The sequence below is a fragment of the Solanum tuberosum genome, unplaced genomic scaffold (assembly GCF_000226075.1).
Source record: "Solanum tuberosum cultivar DM 1-3 516 R44 unplaced genomic scaffold, SolTub_3.0 scf00237, whole genome shotgun sequence".
Taxonomy (NCBI): domain Eukaryota; kingdom Viridiplantae; phylum Streptophyta; class Magnoliopsida; order Solanales; family Solanaceae; genus Solanum; species Solanum tuberosum.
The window spans coordinates 131276-147681 of NW_006239161.1; the positions used below are offsets into that span (position 1 = coordinate 131276).

A 16406-nucleotide genomic window follows, 5' to 3' on the forward strand; every position below is an offset into this window, starting at 1 on the left:
GAATGGGAGAATTGACGAGGAGTGTATATTTAAAAGGTTGGATAGGGTCTTAACTAATGAGAAGATGCACGACATTTTCCCTATTTTAGAGGTTGAACATTTAGTGAGAAGTGGTTCTGACCACGCACCGTTATCAATAACATGTGAAATGAGCAGGGAGGAGGTGAGAAAACCATTCATATTTTTAAATTTCTGGTTAGAGGAGGATTCGTTCATAAAGCTAATTCGGAATCAGTGGAAGGCAGATTTTGAAGGCGACCCCTTTATTATGTTCCATCATAAAATTAAAAGGGTCAAGAAAGCTTTAACTCAATGGAGCAAAGATACATTCGGTAATATTTTTCAAGAAATAGCTATGCTCTAGGAAGTTATACGGGTACATGAAGTGCAATTTGAAGTTACCCCGACACCAGGGAATAGAGAAAGTCTGCACAGAGCTCAAGCTGACTTAAAAAAACAACTAAATAGGGAGGAGAATTTCTGGAAACAAAAAGCAGGGATGGAGTGGTTTAAAGATGGAGAAAGAAACAGAAAGTTCTTTCATACCATAGTCAAAGGCAGAAGAAACAGACTACGGTTTAATAGGATTCAAAATGAAGAAGGTGAATAGTTGGAGCAACAAGCGGATATTGCAGAAGCGACGGTGGAATTCTATATCAAACAGTTCACTAGGCAAGAAGAATCGTGTCAAGACTTTGGTATGTTAGAGGAGCTGCCAATGGTAATTACAAGTACTATGAATGAGCAATTGGAAGTCATGCCATCAATAGTAGAAGTAAGGAAGACAGTTATGGGGTTGAATAAAAATAGTGTTGGAGGAGCAGATGGGATGACAGGGGATTTCTACCAGAGCACCTGGGAAATAATTGGAGAGGATATATACAAAATGGTCAAGGCCTTTGTATGTGGCGCAGAACTGCCTCGATATATCACATACAAACCTGGTGCTCATCCCTAAAAAAGTAGCAGTTAATAATTTCTTGGATCTGAGACCTATTTCACTGAGCAACTTTGTGAACAAGATATTTTCGAGAATAGTCCATGAAAGAATCAAAGGTGTTTTACCAATGATTATTTCTCCAGAGCAAGCGGAATTCCTTTAGGGAAGAAGTATTGCTGAGAATATATTACTAGGGTAGGAAATTGTTTCAGAGATAGGAAAAAGAGGGAAAACACCTAATCTAGTTATTAAACTTGATATGATGAAGGCGTATGACAGAGTGGAGTGGTTGTATCTAACCAAAGTACTAAGAAGGCTAGGTTTTGGGGATAGAATCATTGATATGGTGTATAGACTGATTAGCTATAATTGGCACTCAATTTTAGTGAATGGACAACCCAAAGGTTTCTTTCAATCATCCAGAGGACTTAAGCAAGGAGACCCATTATTGCCTACTCTATTCATATTGGTTGCAGAAGTGATGTTGAGATCCCTTAATTCTCTCATGCGGAAGAAGGAATTTAAGAGGTTTGGTATGCCTAGAGGGAGCCAAATGTTAAATCATATGGCTTTCGTAGATGACATGATAATATTATGCAAAGCAGAGGTGGGAACGATGAACATGATAGGCGAGACTCTAAGGAAGTATGAGGCGATTTTAGGACAGAAAGTGAATAAGGATAAAAGTGCAATATACATGCACCATGGAGTTTCAGGGGGTGACGCAGTGGTGGCAAAAGTGGCTACAGGAATTCTGAGAAAGGATTTCCCTTTTACAGATTTAGGATGTCATATATTTTACAAGAGGCAGCAAAAAGCGTATTACCAGCAATTGATTCAAAGGACAGCGGCAAAGATACAAGGATGGAAGGTAAAATTGTTATCATACGGGGGAAGGGCAATACTAATAAAACATGTATTGCAAAATACTCTGATCTATTGTTTATCAGTGATGAACCCCCCTACTAATGTAATGACACAACTTCAAAGAATGATGGCTCAGTTCTTCTGGAGCAGCTGCATTGGAGGAAGAGGTCGACATTAGAGTAGCTGGAATAACTTATGCCTACCGGAGGATAGAGGATGATTGGGGTTTCGAATGATCCAGGACATCTCTGCAGCACTTTTCTGCAAGTTGTGGTGGAATTTTCGAACAAAGAAGACACCTTGGAGTGACTATATGATGAATAAATATTGCAGGAAGAAGCACCCTAATATAGTAATATGGAAGATGGGAGGGAGAGGATCACAAGTCTGGAAAAAATGATGCAAGCTAGAGAGCAAGTTGATCATCAAATCTTGTGGCAGCCTAGGCGAGGTACCTCATCTGTATGGCATGACTACTGGACAGGTTTGGGAGATCTTTACACCATCACAGGGGAAGAATTCGAATGGGATGACAGATATGAACGATTAGAGGATCTTACCAAGGAAGGAGAATGGGACGAGGAAATAGTAAGGGAAATACTACCAGCAGAATTGGCTGAGCATATCTTGAGGAACATTAAACCTCCACGAGGGAGGACTGAGGAAGATAGGGAAAGATGGAAGCTGCATACAAGGGGAAGCTTCTCAGTCAAGTCAGCATGAAATTATATTAGGCATAAAGGGGAACCAAATCGAATATACAAATGGATCTGGACAAAAAGAGTACCATTCAAAATGTCATTTCTAATGTGGAGACTATGGAAATTTAAGGTCCCGGTGGATGATAGAGTGAGGAGATAGGGCATTGAAGGTCCGTCGAGATGTTGGTGTTGTATTACACCGGATCAAGAGACATTAACACATGTGTTCCTAAGATCTGATTATGCTAACATGACTTGGTCCTATTTTTCTTCTTTTGCAGGTATCAACATAGCAAGACTATCTCTAAGAGAAGTCATTATGCAATGGTGGAGAGCAAAGTGCAGATCGGATAGTAAACCATATTATAGAGCTCTTCCAAGCTTTATAATATGGGAACTATGGAAAAGAAGAAATAGGATAAAACATGAAGGGAAAGGAATATCAATACCAAGAATTATTCACAATGTTTCTAGGAACATGTACATGTTGATAAAGTTAAGAAGGCCACGCATGCAATATTCAGGGCAAATATATTTCAAGAGCTGGAAGAGTACAGCACACGCGTGAATATTGAGCTGGTCAGATGGGAATGTCCTCCTAAAGGGTGGGTTAAATACAATACCGATGGGGATTCTAGAGGAAACCCAGGGCTTAGCTCATATGTTTTTTGTCTAAGGGATGATAAAGGGGATATTATACATGCAGAGGGATCAAATATTGATAATGTGACAAGTACAGAGGTAGAAGCGAAGGCAATCCTAGAAGCAAGCAAACATTGTATGCATATGAATCACAACCAAGTCATCATACAAACAGACTTTATGCTACTAAACAAAGTCCTAATAGGGGAGTGGGCAGTACCTTGGAATATATATGATACAGTGGAAGAAATAAGGTCGTGTCTACTAGGAAAACAACACAAATTTCAGCACATAATGAGGGAAGGAAATCAGTTAGCGGATCATCTTGCAAGCAGGTCTATAGAGAAGGGCAGATACATATTCACAGATTTTAAAAGCATGGATACATATGAAAGAAGGATCCTGAACAATGACAAATTAAATATCCCATATATGCGAGTTTCACCTTGTAGGGGATAACGGGAAAAATGAGACTACTACAGAGTACTGTCTACATATAAACCACCATTTACAAAATGCCAAAATGCAACATGAATGTGAAATGCATCCTAGACTAGACTATATTAGCCATCTAAAATGGACTCGACAACAAGGAGTTGGGATCAGGTGGAAGCGAATACACCTGGAAGGAGCATAAATCAATGACATGTGGAGGAGGAATCACTCCATTCTAGCATCACCAGAAAAAATGACGAGATCAAAAATCCAGGGTGGAAAAGCATAACAGAAGAGTATGGAGGACGAACCGATTAACTTCACTCATTCCTTTGACCAAGATCCAGTAGGCAAGAGGAAAGCTCCACTAGAGAGCACATCTACATAAGAAGAGAAATCACAAGGAGGAAACACAGAACAAAGGACAAAGGAGGAGGATGTATACTTACTTTTGTGAGATGAACAGCAAACAATATTTGAGAATCAATTCAAAGGCATTGATGACCAAAATCAAGAGGAGGCGAAGGAGACGAATATGCCACGGAGGAAGCATCTTCAGAAGGGTGGGGTTGGTGAGACTAGGGAAAGAGTTTTTCAGGAAACCCTACACTTAAGGAAAGTATAATAGTGCAGGAGATTAGGACTATGTCCGTAGTGGGATATTTCTCGTTATGTTTTGTTATCCATGTACTGTTTTTTTGGACTGGGCAATAGGCCCAAATGATTGTTGTATGTGTTGATTTGTTTCAATAAAAGCCTATTGATTTAAAAAAAAATGGGTTGCCTTCAATGCAACGACTGATTTTAATGTTGCAGCACAACACAGGCTTCTTAGTTACTCAAATTTCACCAAGGGCCCAAGTTTCCACCACTTTTATCTCATCTGTAGTTCTCAGGTATGCTTTCACTTGCTGGCCATTTACCTTGAGCCTCTTTCCATCATGATTTTCAAGCTCAATCGAGCTATAGTCTAACAGTTGAACCACATCAAACGGTCCCAACCACTTTGATCTCATCTTGTCGGGAAGTAAGTGAAGTCTAGAGTTGAACAGAAGAACCATATCACTTGGTGCAAAGTCCCTATTGTATTTACGAGTTTTGATCATTTAACAAACTATACAAAAACAATATTTGGTAAAGGGACCTCGTCCTTTGAATTTTCATCATTAGAAGATAAGTCAATAGAGTGCAGTTGTAAAGTTGCATGACCTATTGTGGTAGGTGGCCACAACAGTAGAGGTGAAGCAAGGACAACAGTCCTCGATCAATGGCATGCTACTAGGTTATTTTGTCTCTCTTATACATTAGACGCATTGATAATAAACAACTTAGTTTTTGCAATCAAGTTCATTCGAAAAGGCAAAAGTCATTTTTAAAGAAGAACATTGTTCATATTCATAAATGGACATGATCAAGTGCTGCAAAGTCTTTTATTTTGTTTTGGGTCTTGTGTATTGTGCTTTTGTATTATAAAATATATTCCTATGTTATAATGGATCATAGATCCTTTCAATTATTATGAGTTGAGTTTAAGTTAGTTGAGTGTGTGTTAGAAGTCTATGCTAGCTAGAGGTAGTAGATATAGTGGGAAATAGGGTTATTATTTTGTATCTTGTAATAGATGTGTTACAAGGTATATAGGATTAAGAGTTTAATATGTGTGAGTATCGAGTCTATATTCACGAATTGCTTGAAGTTATTTGAGTTTTGAGAAATCATATGTGACATCTCGTGGTTCTTTCTTCCTTGAGCAAGGAGATTTCCAGGTGAACATCCTTATTCATTAATTTAAGCATTTATTGTTCTTTATATTACTAATACATATATGGGACCTGGTCTCCTAGTTGGTGGACTCGTATAAGCCATCAATTGGTGTCGGAGCCTAACTCTCTATACAGTTAAAACCCAGAGAGGATCTTGCTCAAATGTTTGCTCTACCGAACTTGAAAGGACAGTCAACCACCAAACATCCTCGATTCAATGGCCAATACTATGGTTGGTGGAAGACTAGTATGCATGACTTTATCATGGCGAAAGATAGCGAACTGTGGGACATCATTTTGGATGGACCTCATGTTCCGATGAATGAAGTTAAGGAAGGAGAAATAACTAGGCTTACTCCTAAGACTCGAAGGTAGTACAAGGAATTTGATCGATAGAAGATTGAGAAGAACTATAGAGCAGATAAGTTACTTGTATGTGGAATAGGACTTGATGAATACAACAGAATCTCTACCTGTGAGTCTGCTAAAGAGATCCGAAAGTGTTTGAAAATAGCTCACGAAGGAACTAGTTAAGTGAAGTAGTCCAAAGTGGATATGCTCACAACTCAGTATGAGAACTTCAATATGATGGAGGGTGAAACCACTCAAAAAATGCACACCAGGTTCACCTCTATCACAAATGAGTTGTATTGTCTTGGTGAAACGATCCATCCAAGCAAACAAGTATGAAAGAATCTCATAATTCTTCCCAAGTCTTAGGAAAGAAAAGTTTATGTCATCACTGAAGCTAGAGATCTTAAAATGCTTACTATGGATGAGTTAGTTGGGAACTTAAAGACTCGTGAATTAACAACAAACAACAAGATCAATCCAAAAAGGACCTGATGAAGGATAAAACCTTGGATCTCAAAGCTTCTCAAAGAGAGTTTAGTGAAGAAGATGAAGACATATATTACTTGACTCGAAGGTTTCACAAGGTCGTGAGAAGAAATGGTGGGTTGCTGAGAAAAGGAAGTACAAGTAATCCCGCAAATAAAAATGGCCTACGTCACAAGTGTGGGAAATCATGACATTTTATCATAGACTTTCCAATGCACAAAATGGAGTATAAGGATTATGTTAAAATTGGAGGTGTCAAAGAGAAACGAAGGGACCGGGTCACAAAAAAATCTAAAATAAGAGATGCAATTGACTATGTTGTTAGAAAGTCTCTTGTTGCTTAGGGAGACGCATCAAGTGAATCCAATCTAGACCTTTTTCAAATAGTCTTTTGAATAACAATCTAGACCTTTTTCAAAATTAAAAATTGTCTTAACTGCTTAGATTTCTGAATTTGGAAAAAAGCTTGCCTTAGGCATTGCTGAATACATAGATCTCAAGGAGAAATTGAAGAAAATCCCTGAATATAGATCTAAAGGAAAGGGTGAAGCTAGGAGGCTACAATTAGAACTTGAAGATCGCCTGAAAAAATCTGAATTGAACTTGGCTCTATCCCTATAAAGAAATGTTCAACTAGAGAGGGATCTAATTCGCGTTAAGAAAGAGCTAAACAAATCTCTTAAATGGGCCACTTCTTCTAAAATGCTAGAAAACTTGACCTGTCAAGAGTATAACAATGAAAGGGGTCTAGGATGTTGAAAATTGAATCCTTATACAATTCTCATAGTAAATATGTCTATATATATAATAAGTTAATAACATGCTATGCATTCATTGTGGGAGAAATGGACATCTTAAGAAAGATTGTGAAGCATGAAAAAGGACTAAGAAGAATTTTTCAAATTATGTTGAACAAAAGGGGAGTATTAGAAGGGCACCTGGTACTGGTTCCAAAGTGAAGAAAGTCAAATTGCCAGGACTTAGAAAACACTGATAACTCAGACTTAAATGGGTTCTCCACACTAATAAGTAATTACTCTATGCAGGTGAGAGAAGGAGAAAGTATTCATTTCTGGTTCATGGATAGTGGATGCTCTAAGAATATGATCGAAAAGACTAAAAACTTCCTCTCACTCAAGTCACTTCAAAGTAAATGGAAAGAAGGGGTACATTTTTGGTGTCAGAAAGACTATGAGATCTCTTGAACATTAGATTGAAGATGTGTACTATGTGAGTGGATTAAAGTATAGTCTACTTAGTGTGTCCCAAATCTATGACAAAGGAAATATGTCAAATTTCTTTCAGATCGAGGCATTGTCAAACCTGGTGTCTTAGAATGTGAGAAGTGTCATAGAATGTGATTCTCACGGCAAGAATGTAAGAATATATATGCAGCTGACCTGGACACTGCTCTTGGAGATGATCTTACTTGTCTTGTAGAATTTGGGACAAGTTTTAAAATGTTAAAAATAGTCCTAGTGTTCATATTTTGAACCAAAAAGAAGTTTGAAGCTATTTTTGAGTTTTAAAGATTTGAGTTTCAAAATCACCCAAAAATAAATATATTCTATAAGCAAACAAGATATTTGAAGAAAAAAAATTCCAAATTTTATGTCCAAATGGGAGCATAATACTCCCTCCAGTTTTTGAGAACTGAACTATACAGTTTAGTTCCACATTCAACAAGGTAAAACAAGTAAATGCAGTCGTTGCTATATTACATAAATTACAAGGAAAGGATTATAATTGTAATGGTAGAACTCAAGAGTAGAAAATACCAGGAGTAACTCTCTGAACAAAATTTCCTGGAATTTTCTGACCTATAATTACTCAAAACTGTATCTACTAGTAGCTTGAAAAGAGCCAATAATCCAAAAAATGAACATACAAGAAAAATAACAATTCCTTTGTTCTCCATGTGTACCTGATTCCTTTGAACCTTTTCAACCTCCTTCCTGCATAATGAATGCAAATTTTAGAACACAATGCAGAAAAATAAGATCCCAACAACTATCAAGCAAAAGTACAAATATTTTTTCTTTATTAGGAATCGTTACTATGGAAAATTGGGCAACTGTTCAATATATTCACTTCTAGCCATCTAAATTTTAGTGTTATACAAGAAATGCAGGGAACCAATACAGTTTCATTCAATTAAAAAAAAGCGGAGTAACACAAGCAAATTCACATTAGTAATGCTTTGTCGAGATAGTAATGTTGTATATGGATTAGTTCATTTCAATTCCTCCAGTTCATGCACACAAAGTAAGACTTCTGAGTTCAAATTCATCTAGTTCAATTGAATGTTAGTTCTGTAGTACAACATTTGAGCAGTTCTTCGGTGAGATAAATATTGTGGCATGAAAAAGTTCCTTTCAAAAATACAGTTATAGTGGACATAAAATAGTTTCTGCATTAATGTTCATTTGTGCCAACTGGTTCCTAAACAAAAATGAAATCCCACAATCTATTGCTTCCCAATTTAAGAGGCATAATTCCTGCATCATGTCAATAAATTTTACCTACTATCCTACTCGAACAAACTAATACAATTCCAGAAAGATAACACACGGCGTCGTCCTATCTTAAAATTGAGAAATAATAGAGTCAGGTCAAATTTTGTTGCGCAGAATCCCCAGGGAAAACAAAAAGGATAAATTTTGTTGCATTTGAACCAGATATTTCATTCATATTTTGAACGGAACACCAGATTCTTCATGCCTAAGTGAGACTTGTTGATTCTATTATTAGGAGAAAAATATACCTGAGAATAGCATTTCCCCTGATAATTTCTTCCAGCTGTGTGGAAACAAGGGATTTCCATGATACTAGGTCGACAACTTCTTTACCCTGGAAAAAAGCATTGTGATAGAATATTTTAGTCAATATAAACTTTACAATATTCTTATGCCACATACAAGATCTGAAAGAATAAAAAAGGGGAGCAAAGATAAAGAGGAAGAAATCCACATACTAAGGCATCCTTGCTGTGAGATAAACCCCTTATGTCGGACCTAATATTTTGAAGAAGAACATCTTTTTCTCCCATTTCAGAATCGAAGTCTTTGAAAATCTTTCCATATCTAGAATTTAACTCTTCCAGGTATCGTTCCAAAACTGACAAATTGATATCCAGAGATCGCACTTTTTTCATCAGTATCTTCAGACTGTCCCCCGGCATCCTATTTACCTGTTGACGACGAATTTCTTCCACTGGGTCAGGCACATCAGTTGTCATTACTCCCTGAAGATCCTTTTCCATTTCATCATTGGCATTTTGAAAAGTTTCACCATGATTAGAAACATGTTGAGTGGGCACAGATTTATCCTCATTACTAGTTTGTTCAGGTACAAACAACTTATCTTGATCAGAGATAAGATCGTCAAGCATAATTTCAACAGCATCGACTCCGTACACCTCCAAAATGCTCAGGGTACAATAGAACTCTGAACCATAATGGCCCAGAAGATTCAGTTTAAGATATCTTACCCATTTTGGCTCTGGAAGAAGAAACCTCTGAGCATGCCTTACATTTACAGCGGTAAAATTTCCAAGTTTGATCCATGTGTCTGTAGGATAAATGGGACTACCAAGGAGCTCAAAATCTTTTAGGTTAGATGAGTGATGTTCAAAATTTGCGACCTCCACTGTATCCACAAGGGTTTCTTCTGACAGTTCGATGACAACAAACTTCTCTTCAGCTGAACAAGGATTACGAAGGTACTTGTCCTTATCTCTGCCCAAGATGTTGGAAGCACCTTTTGCTTCCTTGTTGTAAGCCAGGACTTTGGCTCCTTTTGAAGCAGAAGCATAATTATATTCTGATCCTCCAGGCTCTAACCTATGTATAATTCCTTCAGCATGGCCAATTTTGTTATGATTTTTGGCGTTAAATGCTTTGTTTTTGAATTCATCAAGACCTGGAGGCACAGCACGAGCAAATCTGTCAGATTTTGAAGCATCCTTTTCTGAAAGTGGATTTCCTTCACTAGCTTGTTCTTGAATTGCAGAACCAGCGTTGCTGTTTTGCAAAACATCTGCTGATTCTCTATTTGTAACTTGACTTTTCCCTGCCTGTGTACATGAAATCTTGGCTGAATCTTCGAATTGGATTTCCTGTGATGAACTGTCGGTTCTGGGCAAAGCAGAACAAGTGTCTCTACTATATTGAGGTTTATTTTCTGTATATAATCTTACAGCAACAGGAAAATCTCCAGAGCCCTCTACATTAAACAAACATGACATGTTAAATGCAAGGATAAAAGCTATTACTTCTGAATAACTGTAATGATGTGATGGAAGACCAATTTCAACGTTTAAACTAACTAAACAAAAATGCTCAAGAAAAAGGAATTAGATCAAGGGCATATTGTACAATTTGTGTGAAGCTTAATCACCTCTAGCTTACCAAGTTTATGACACTAGATAGGAAGTTATGGAGGCCAAGGATGAGGGTAGAAGGCTAGTAGGTAAACGTGTGTCGTTTAGTTCCCTTATTTGTACTTATTATTATTACTTTCCTATTATCTTATTCTTCGATTTTAGTATTACCTGTTGCTCTTTTTGTTTCGGCCATCGCATTATTTAGCTTATTCTCTACTTTAATCCCGTTGGATACCTAATTTGATATGCTTTTATTTGAGCCGAGTATTTATCGGAATCAGTCTCTCTACCTTCACAAGGTAGAACTGCGTACACTCCACCCTCCCAATATCCCACTTGTGGGATTACACTGGGTATGTGGTTGTTTTGTGCAACTTAATCACCCTTTTCACCTAAGTTGAACGTGAGGACTTCATATCATACATAGAACATAAAAATTCAGATTGATGGAACTAACCTTCATTGACATCACCATGACCAATCCACAAGTTCAACAGGAAAACAAGTGTCCATAGAACAGCAACGGCAGATAGAGAAAATTTATAAGCCCGTTCCCTCCCGTAAATTGCCTTCTCCAAAGCTCTTCTTTGCAGAAGAGCCCTACGTGATCTTTGCATTGCACATCAAAATCTGATCTGCTGTGACTCAAAGAGTAACAATCCTAAGAAGATCTGGTCAAATAGCCTACACCAGGTAAAAAAAAAAGACTTTTACACTTCAATCATCCCTTAAACCAATTCAGCTATAACATATAATTATAATGGTTCTCAAGGATAAGGTGCCAAAATATTTGACTCAATTCTCAAAACCTGGACAAAGAATAACATTGCAAATCATGAATTGGTAATAACCCTAGCATATAGAGTGCATCACAAGTGAAAAATAAAACAAACACATACTCAAACAGTAAATCCAATAAAGCATTTGATTGGCCTTTACTCCTCATCATCTACCTTCAGCTATACAACTAACAGCAAAGAATAGGAAATTTACACCAATTGCGTAAGTATACATACAATAATAACAAGAACAGAGAATTACCACTCACATCATATTCCATAAAACACCAAAAACGTACTAAAACGATGCGATATTTGAAGAAGAAAATCAATCGTGATTAGATCATCAAAGAAAATTAAAGTAATCACCATAAAGGTCCGTGCAAAGAAAGCAAGATCACCTGATGTTCAAAATCCCCAAAATCGCTAAATTCCAATTATATAAAAAAGAAAAAAAAAGGCAAGCGATCTCTTTCTTCTGTTTTTGTCTTTGCCGTTTCAACTCGTTGTTTTTATATTGAACCTCAACACAATTCCAATCTAACGGCTTTTTCTTACACATCTACTATTCCTTTTTTTGAATAAGTCTCATTGATTCTTCAAAGACTTAGAATTTGTACAAAAGAAAAGATGGCTTTCTCTTATACTATATATCAACAACTATAACCCACTTCACCATCAACAAAAAATAATAATTTTCTGGATTTCTTATAACAAAACCCCAAAATTATTCTAGTGAAAGTCAAAAATAAAAAGGGAGTTTTTTAGGGTCACATGTAATGTGAAAGGGTGGAGATGACAGACCAATAATTGAAAGTTATAACGGAGGATGACGTGTAAATGCCAGCTGGACCAGTTGTAAAAGGCTAGATCTGATGAGCTGGAATTAGCCAGGAAAAGCGTAATCGGCACAGAAATCGAGGTTGGTTTCCATTCAGAGTACAATACGTGGACGGTGTTTGTGTTGTCGCCTGTCTCCCACTGCTCACTTTGCGTAAATTAACAGATTCATGGGTTAAAACCAAAAAAAGGAAAGAGTTTCGAAACTTGTAAATTAAAATACGGAAAAGGCATACATTCTTTTTCCGAATTATTATTTCCATCTATTTTTAATTGTTATAGTTTCTCTTTTTAGAGTCAAGCAATAATAAATTTGACTAATATTTTACGATATATTTTTCATCAAATTGATATGCAAAATATTGAAATTTATAGTATTTTTCGTATAATTTTTTAATATCTGAATTTTTTGTTTAAAATATCAAATTAATGTAATCTAATTTAATTTTGAAAATTAGTCAAATTAACTTTCAAAAAATGCAACATGACAATTAAAAGTGGATAGAAGGAGTAGTTCCGCAAAGTTGAATACACATTTAGGGATCGTTTGGTAGAGTGTATAAAGATATTGTTCAGTACATTGTATTAGTAATGTTTCCATTAGTTATGCTTACATTCGTTTGGTAGAGTGTATTAGGAAAAATAATGCATGTATTACTCTTGTGTATTACTAGTACCTTGTTTGGTACTCTTTTTCAACTTATGTATAACTAATGTTTGCATTAGTTATACACTCTATTGTGTATTAAGGTGTGCATTGCTAATACCATGGATTTCTAGGTATTAGCAATGCAATAGTTTTAATGCATGCATTAAAATGATAAAAGACTCAATTGTCCCTCAAAACTTTTTTTTACATCTTTTCCACCATAAAAGTGGAGGATATCTTTGTAAATAATTTTTTTAATGCAATACATATTATTTTTAATGCATCAAACCAAACAATGCATTAAAATAATCTATGTATAATTAATGCAAGCATAACTAATACATGCATTACTAATGCAAGCATTATTAATACACTTTATTTAGCATTATTCTTATACATTCTATCAAACGACAGAATTCCGTATGCATTATTTGGTTTGATGTATTAAAAATAGTATGTATTGTACAAAAATAATTACTTACAAAACAATCATTCATAATTATGGTGGAAAAGATGCAAAAGTATTTTTGAGGGATAATTTGGTCTTTAACCAAGCTAATGCATGTATTAAATCCTTTGCATTACTAATACCTAGAAATCCATGATATTAGTAATACACTTTTCAATACACAATAGAATGTATAACTAATGCAAGCATTTGTTATACATAGCATGAAAAAGTGTATCAAATAAGGTACAACGAATATAGAAAGCTAATGCATGCATTATTTTTGTCAATGCACTCTACCAAACGACCCTTTAAATTATTATGGCAATCTATTATATATTTGTACTATTTAAAAGTAAATTAAAAATAAAAAACAAGTGTGTCAAATAAAAATTAAAGTAAAAATAATTAAAATCCTCCCTCCTCCCTCGATGTAATAAGAAGTGGAGTGGGTGAAATTTAGTAACAACGAAGGTATAATTATTAAAGGATTTTAATAATTAATTAGAAAAAAATTATAATTTCTTATGTAGCGCAAGTGTAAAACACCACATACTATTAGAGCGGTGTTATATATCTTAACGTGGTATTAAATTCACTTTTAAATAGTAACGATGTAATAAATCATCATGATACTTCGAACATGTATTTGACTTTTCGAGGACAAATTCAAAAGAATATTTATTCATTTTCCCATTAAAAAAAAGATATAAATTTTCTATGGCTATATATCAATTTATATTAAAGATAAAAAATTTAAAAAAAAAGTTGAATTGTTACTAAAACTACAAAAATCTTTTATTAAATTGTCTAAAAAGAAAATAAGGTCATAAAATTAAAATAAGAAGAATGTTATATTAATTACTTGTTCCACCTTATTTTATTCAAAGATCGATATTTGATTGGACATCAAAATTAAGTAATAAAAAATTTAACGTAAATATATGTAGAATATCAAGATTACAATTTTAAATAAATAGTGATAAAATTCTATACATATCACTATCAATAACCAAATCTAATTTCAAGACATCAATAAGCCATTACCCATAATACAAACCGTCTAAGCTAAAACATGTTCTTAATGTAGAATAAGAGAAGACAAAATGATATTAAAATCATATTATCTATCTATATTACCTTAAAAGCATGAACTCCAAACTTGAATGTTAAATTACTACAATATTCTTAACTTAGGTTGTGACTTTTCTGATGAGTTGTGACTTTTCTGATAAATTGTGACTCTTTTCAAAGGGTTGTGATTTTTCGATGAGTTGTGACTTTTCGAAAGAGTTGTGACTTTTCCAAAGAGTTGTGACTTATTCAATAAGTTGTGACTGTTTCAATAAGTTGTGACTTTTTCAAAGGATTGTGACTTCTCGAGACGGTCATGACTTGTCAGATAAGACACAAAAAACAGTTGTTCATAATACTCTTTGTTGACTATAAATAGAGGGGTTTCCTTTCATTTTTCAATCACAATTTTTTTTATTTATCTTCTACTCTTCTTCTTCTTGCAATTTAAAAAAATTCTTGTAATTTATTGTCGTTGAGTGAGTTCGAAGTTCAGCGGAATATGAGGTACCACTATTCTGATTAAGTAAGTTGTTCTATCCTAAGATGATATATTTCTTAACTTCGAGTACTTATGGAAAATAATTTTGATGATACAATAATTATTTTTTTGCTTATTATATACATTAGTATGTAATGTTCCAATATATGAAGTTAACGGGATGATTTGTTTTTGTTAAAAATTTCTCTTGTGATGTAGATATATGCTTCTGAATATCTTTTCCAAAATTATTAAACTTCTCATGAGTTAGAGAATTATCACAATTTATTTTTTGATGCTCAAGACAAAAGAATGACTTTATTTATCAATGTTTCTTATGTGATTTAGATTGTCAGAAAATTTGCATCAAAATAGTTATTACTATATAAACATTGACCTTTTATTTTACTGATTTTACTATTTCTTAGTATTTCAGTATTTTCAACGAAGAAAAGTTCATATTGACATTTGTATTAGTTTAATATAGTTTGTATTAGTTTTATATATATATATATATATATATATATATAATTTAAAATTTATCATTAACAAAATAAACTTTATATTCTGTAATATGGAATAAATATTTTCATTTTGTCCCTACACTAAATTAAAATCTAATAACTATAAAAATAGTAACATTAATTAAAAGTCCTATTTATTTATGTAAGTATATATTTATTAGAAATTCATCTATTGCACATTAATTCTTTATTACATTATAAATTCTCTTAGTTATTACTAATTATTGCAAACATTATTCACACTCTTTTACATTTTTTAGTTATAATATTATGAATTCTCATAGTTATTAAATTAATTATTTCTATCTTTCATCTTTCTTTATATTAACTTTTTATCAATAATTTTTCGTATTATTATACCGCCGCTTTATATGTGATAACACGGTGTTATTTTTCCTTGGATTAATCATGCTTGGTTAAATGACTTGAAAATCTTTTACAAGTATATAAACTATATCTTTGTTGGGTGTAAGATAAATAGGTAATTATATATATGATTTCACAGATAAAATATATTCTTTAATTTTAATTTTTTTGTTTCTCCGGTTAAAAAATAGAAACATTTCTGAGTTAACTATGGACAATCAGATAACTATCTTTGATTTTTGTACACAGTCAATCAAGAAGTCAAATATGAGAGCCAACAATAAGAATGTCATTTATTATGTTATAACTTATAAAATAAATATTAATATACAAAAATAGTTCTAAAATATAAAATGTAGTTATTCTCCACATGTTCATATGACATCTAAACAGATTAACGTGGAATACACGTGGAAAACACATCTGGTTAGATGACAAGAAAAATACACAACAAATATTGTCTATAAGGTAATATTAGTGAGATACAGATAATTACATGATTGAACCTCATCAAATTGAAATAAATATATACATTATTGCATTTAACTAATAAAATTTTTCATTGACCATCTTCATAGGTTCACGTGAATAAGAGATATATATGACGATCCACATTGAACATTCACAAAAGAATCTGCAATATTATTTTGTGCAAAGCTTATTATTCAAATCT

General features: G+C 34.0%; 1 protein-coding gene across 4 annotated transcripts; it reads right to left on the reverse strand.

The window, feature by feature from the left end:
- Window positions 1–7773: 7773 nt before the first annotated feature.
- LOC102595355 (uncharacterized) lies at window positions 7774–12040 on the reverse strand. 4 transcript variants are annotated; one of them, XM_006356868.2, is made up of 5 exons: window positions 11753–12040; window positions 11030–11256; window positions 9163–10412; window positions 8953–9038; window positions 7774–8143 (listed from the first exon to the last, which is right to left on the reverse strand). In XM_006356868.2, the coding sequence occupies exons 2-5, from the start codon at window positions 11187–11189 to the stop codon at window positions 7915–7917; spliced, it is 1725 nt and encodes a 574-aa protein (XP_006356930.1). In that variant the 5' UTR covers window positions 11190–11256; window positions 11753–12040; the 3' UTR covers window positions 7774–7914. The 4 variants fall into 4 exon arrangements, with proteins under 4 accessions (XP_006356930.1, XP_006356931.1, XP_006356932.1 ...); XM_006356869.2 differs by having other exon boundaries at window positions 11721–12040; XM_006356870.2 differs by lacking the exon at window positions 11753–12040 and adding an exon at window positions 11621–11704.
- Window positions 12041–16406: the final 4366 nt, after the last annotated feature.

Excerpts from the sequence above, each read along its gene's own strand:
- LOC102595355 (XM_006356868.2), bottom strand. The coding sequence starts at position 11,189 with ATGCAAAGATCACGTAGGGCTCTTCTGCAAAGAAGAGCTTTGGAGAAG. Across the intron at positions 10,413-11,029 it reads TCATGGTGATGTCAATGAAG|AGGGCTCTGGAGATTTTCCT; the intron begins GTTAGTTCCATC and ends TGTTTAATGTAG. Across the intron at positions 8,144-8,952 it reads AGGGGAAATGCTATTCTCAG|GAAGGAGGTTGAAAAGGTTC; the intron begins GTATATTTTTCT and ends TTCATTATGCAG.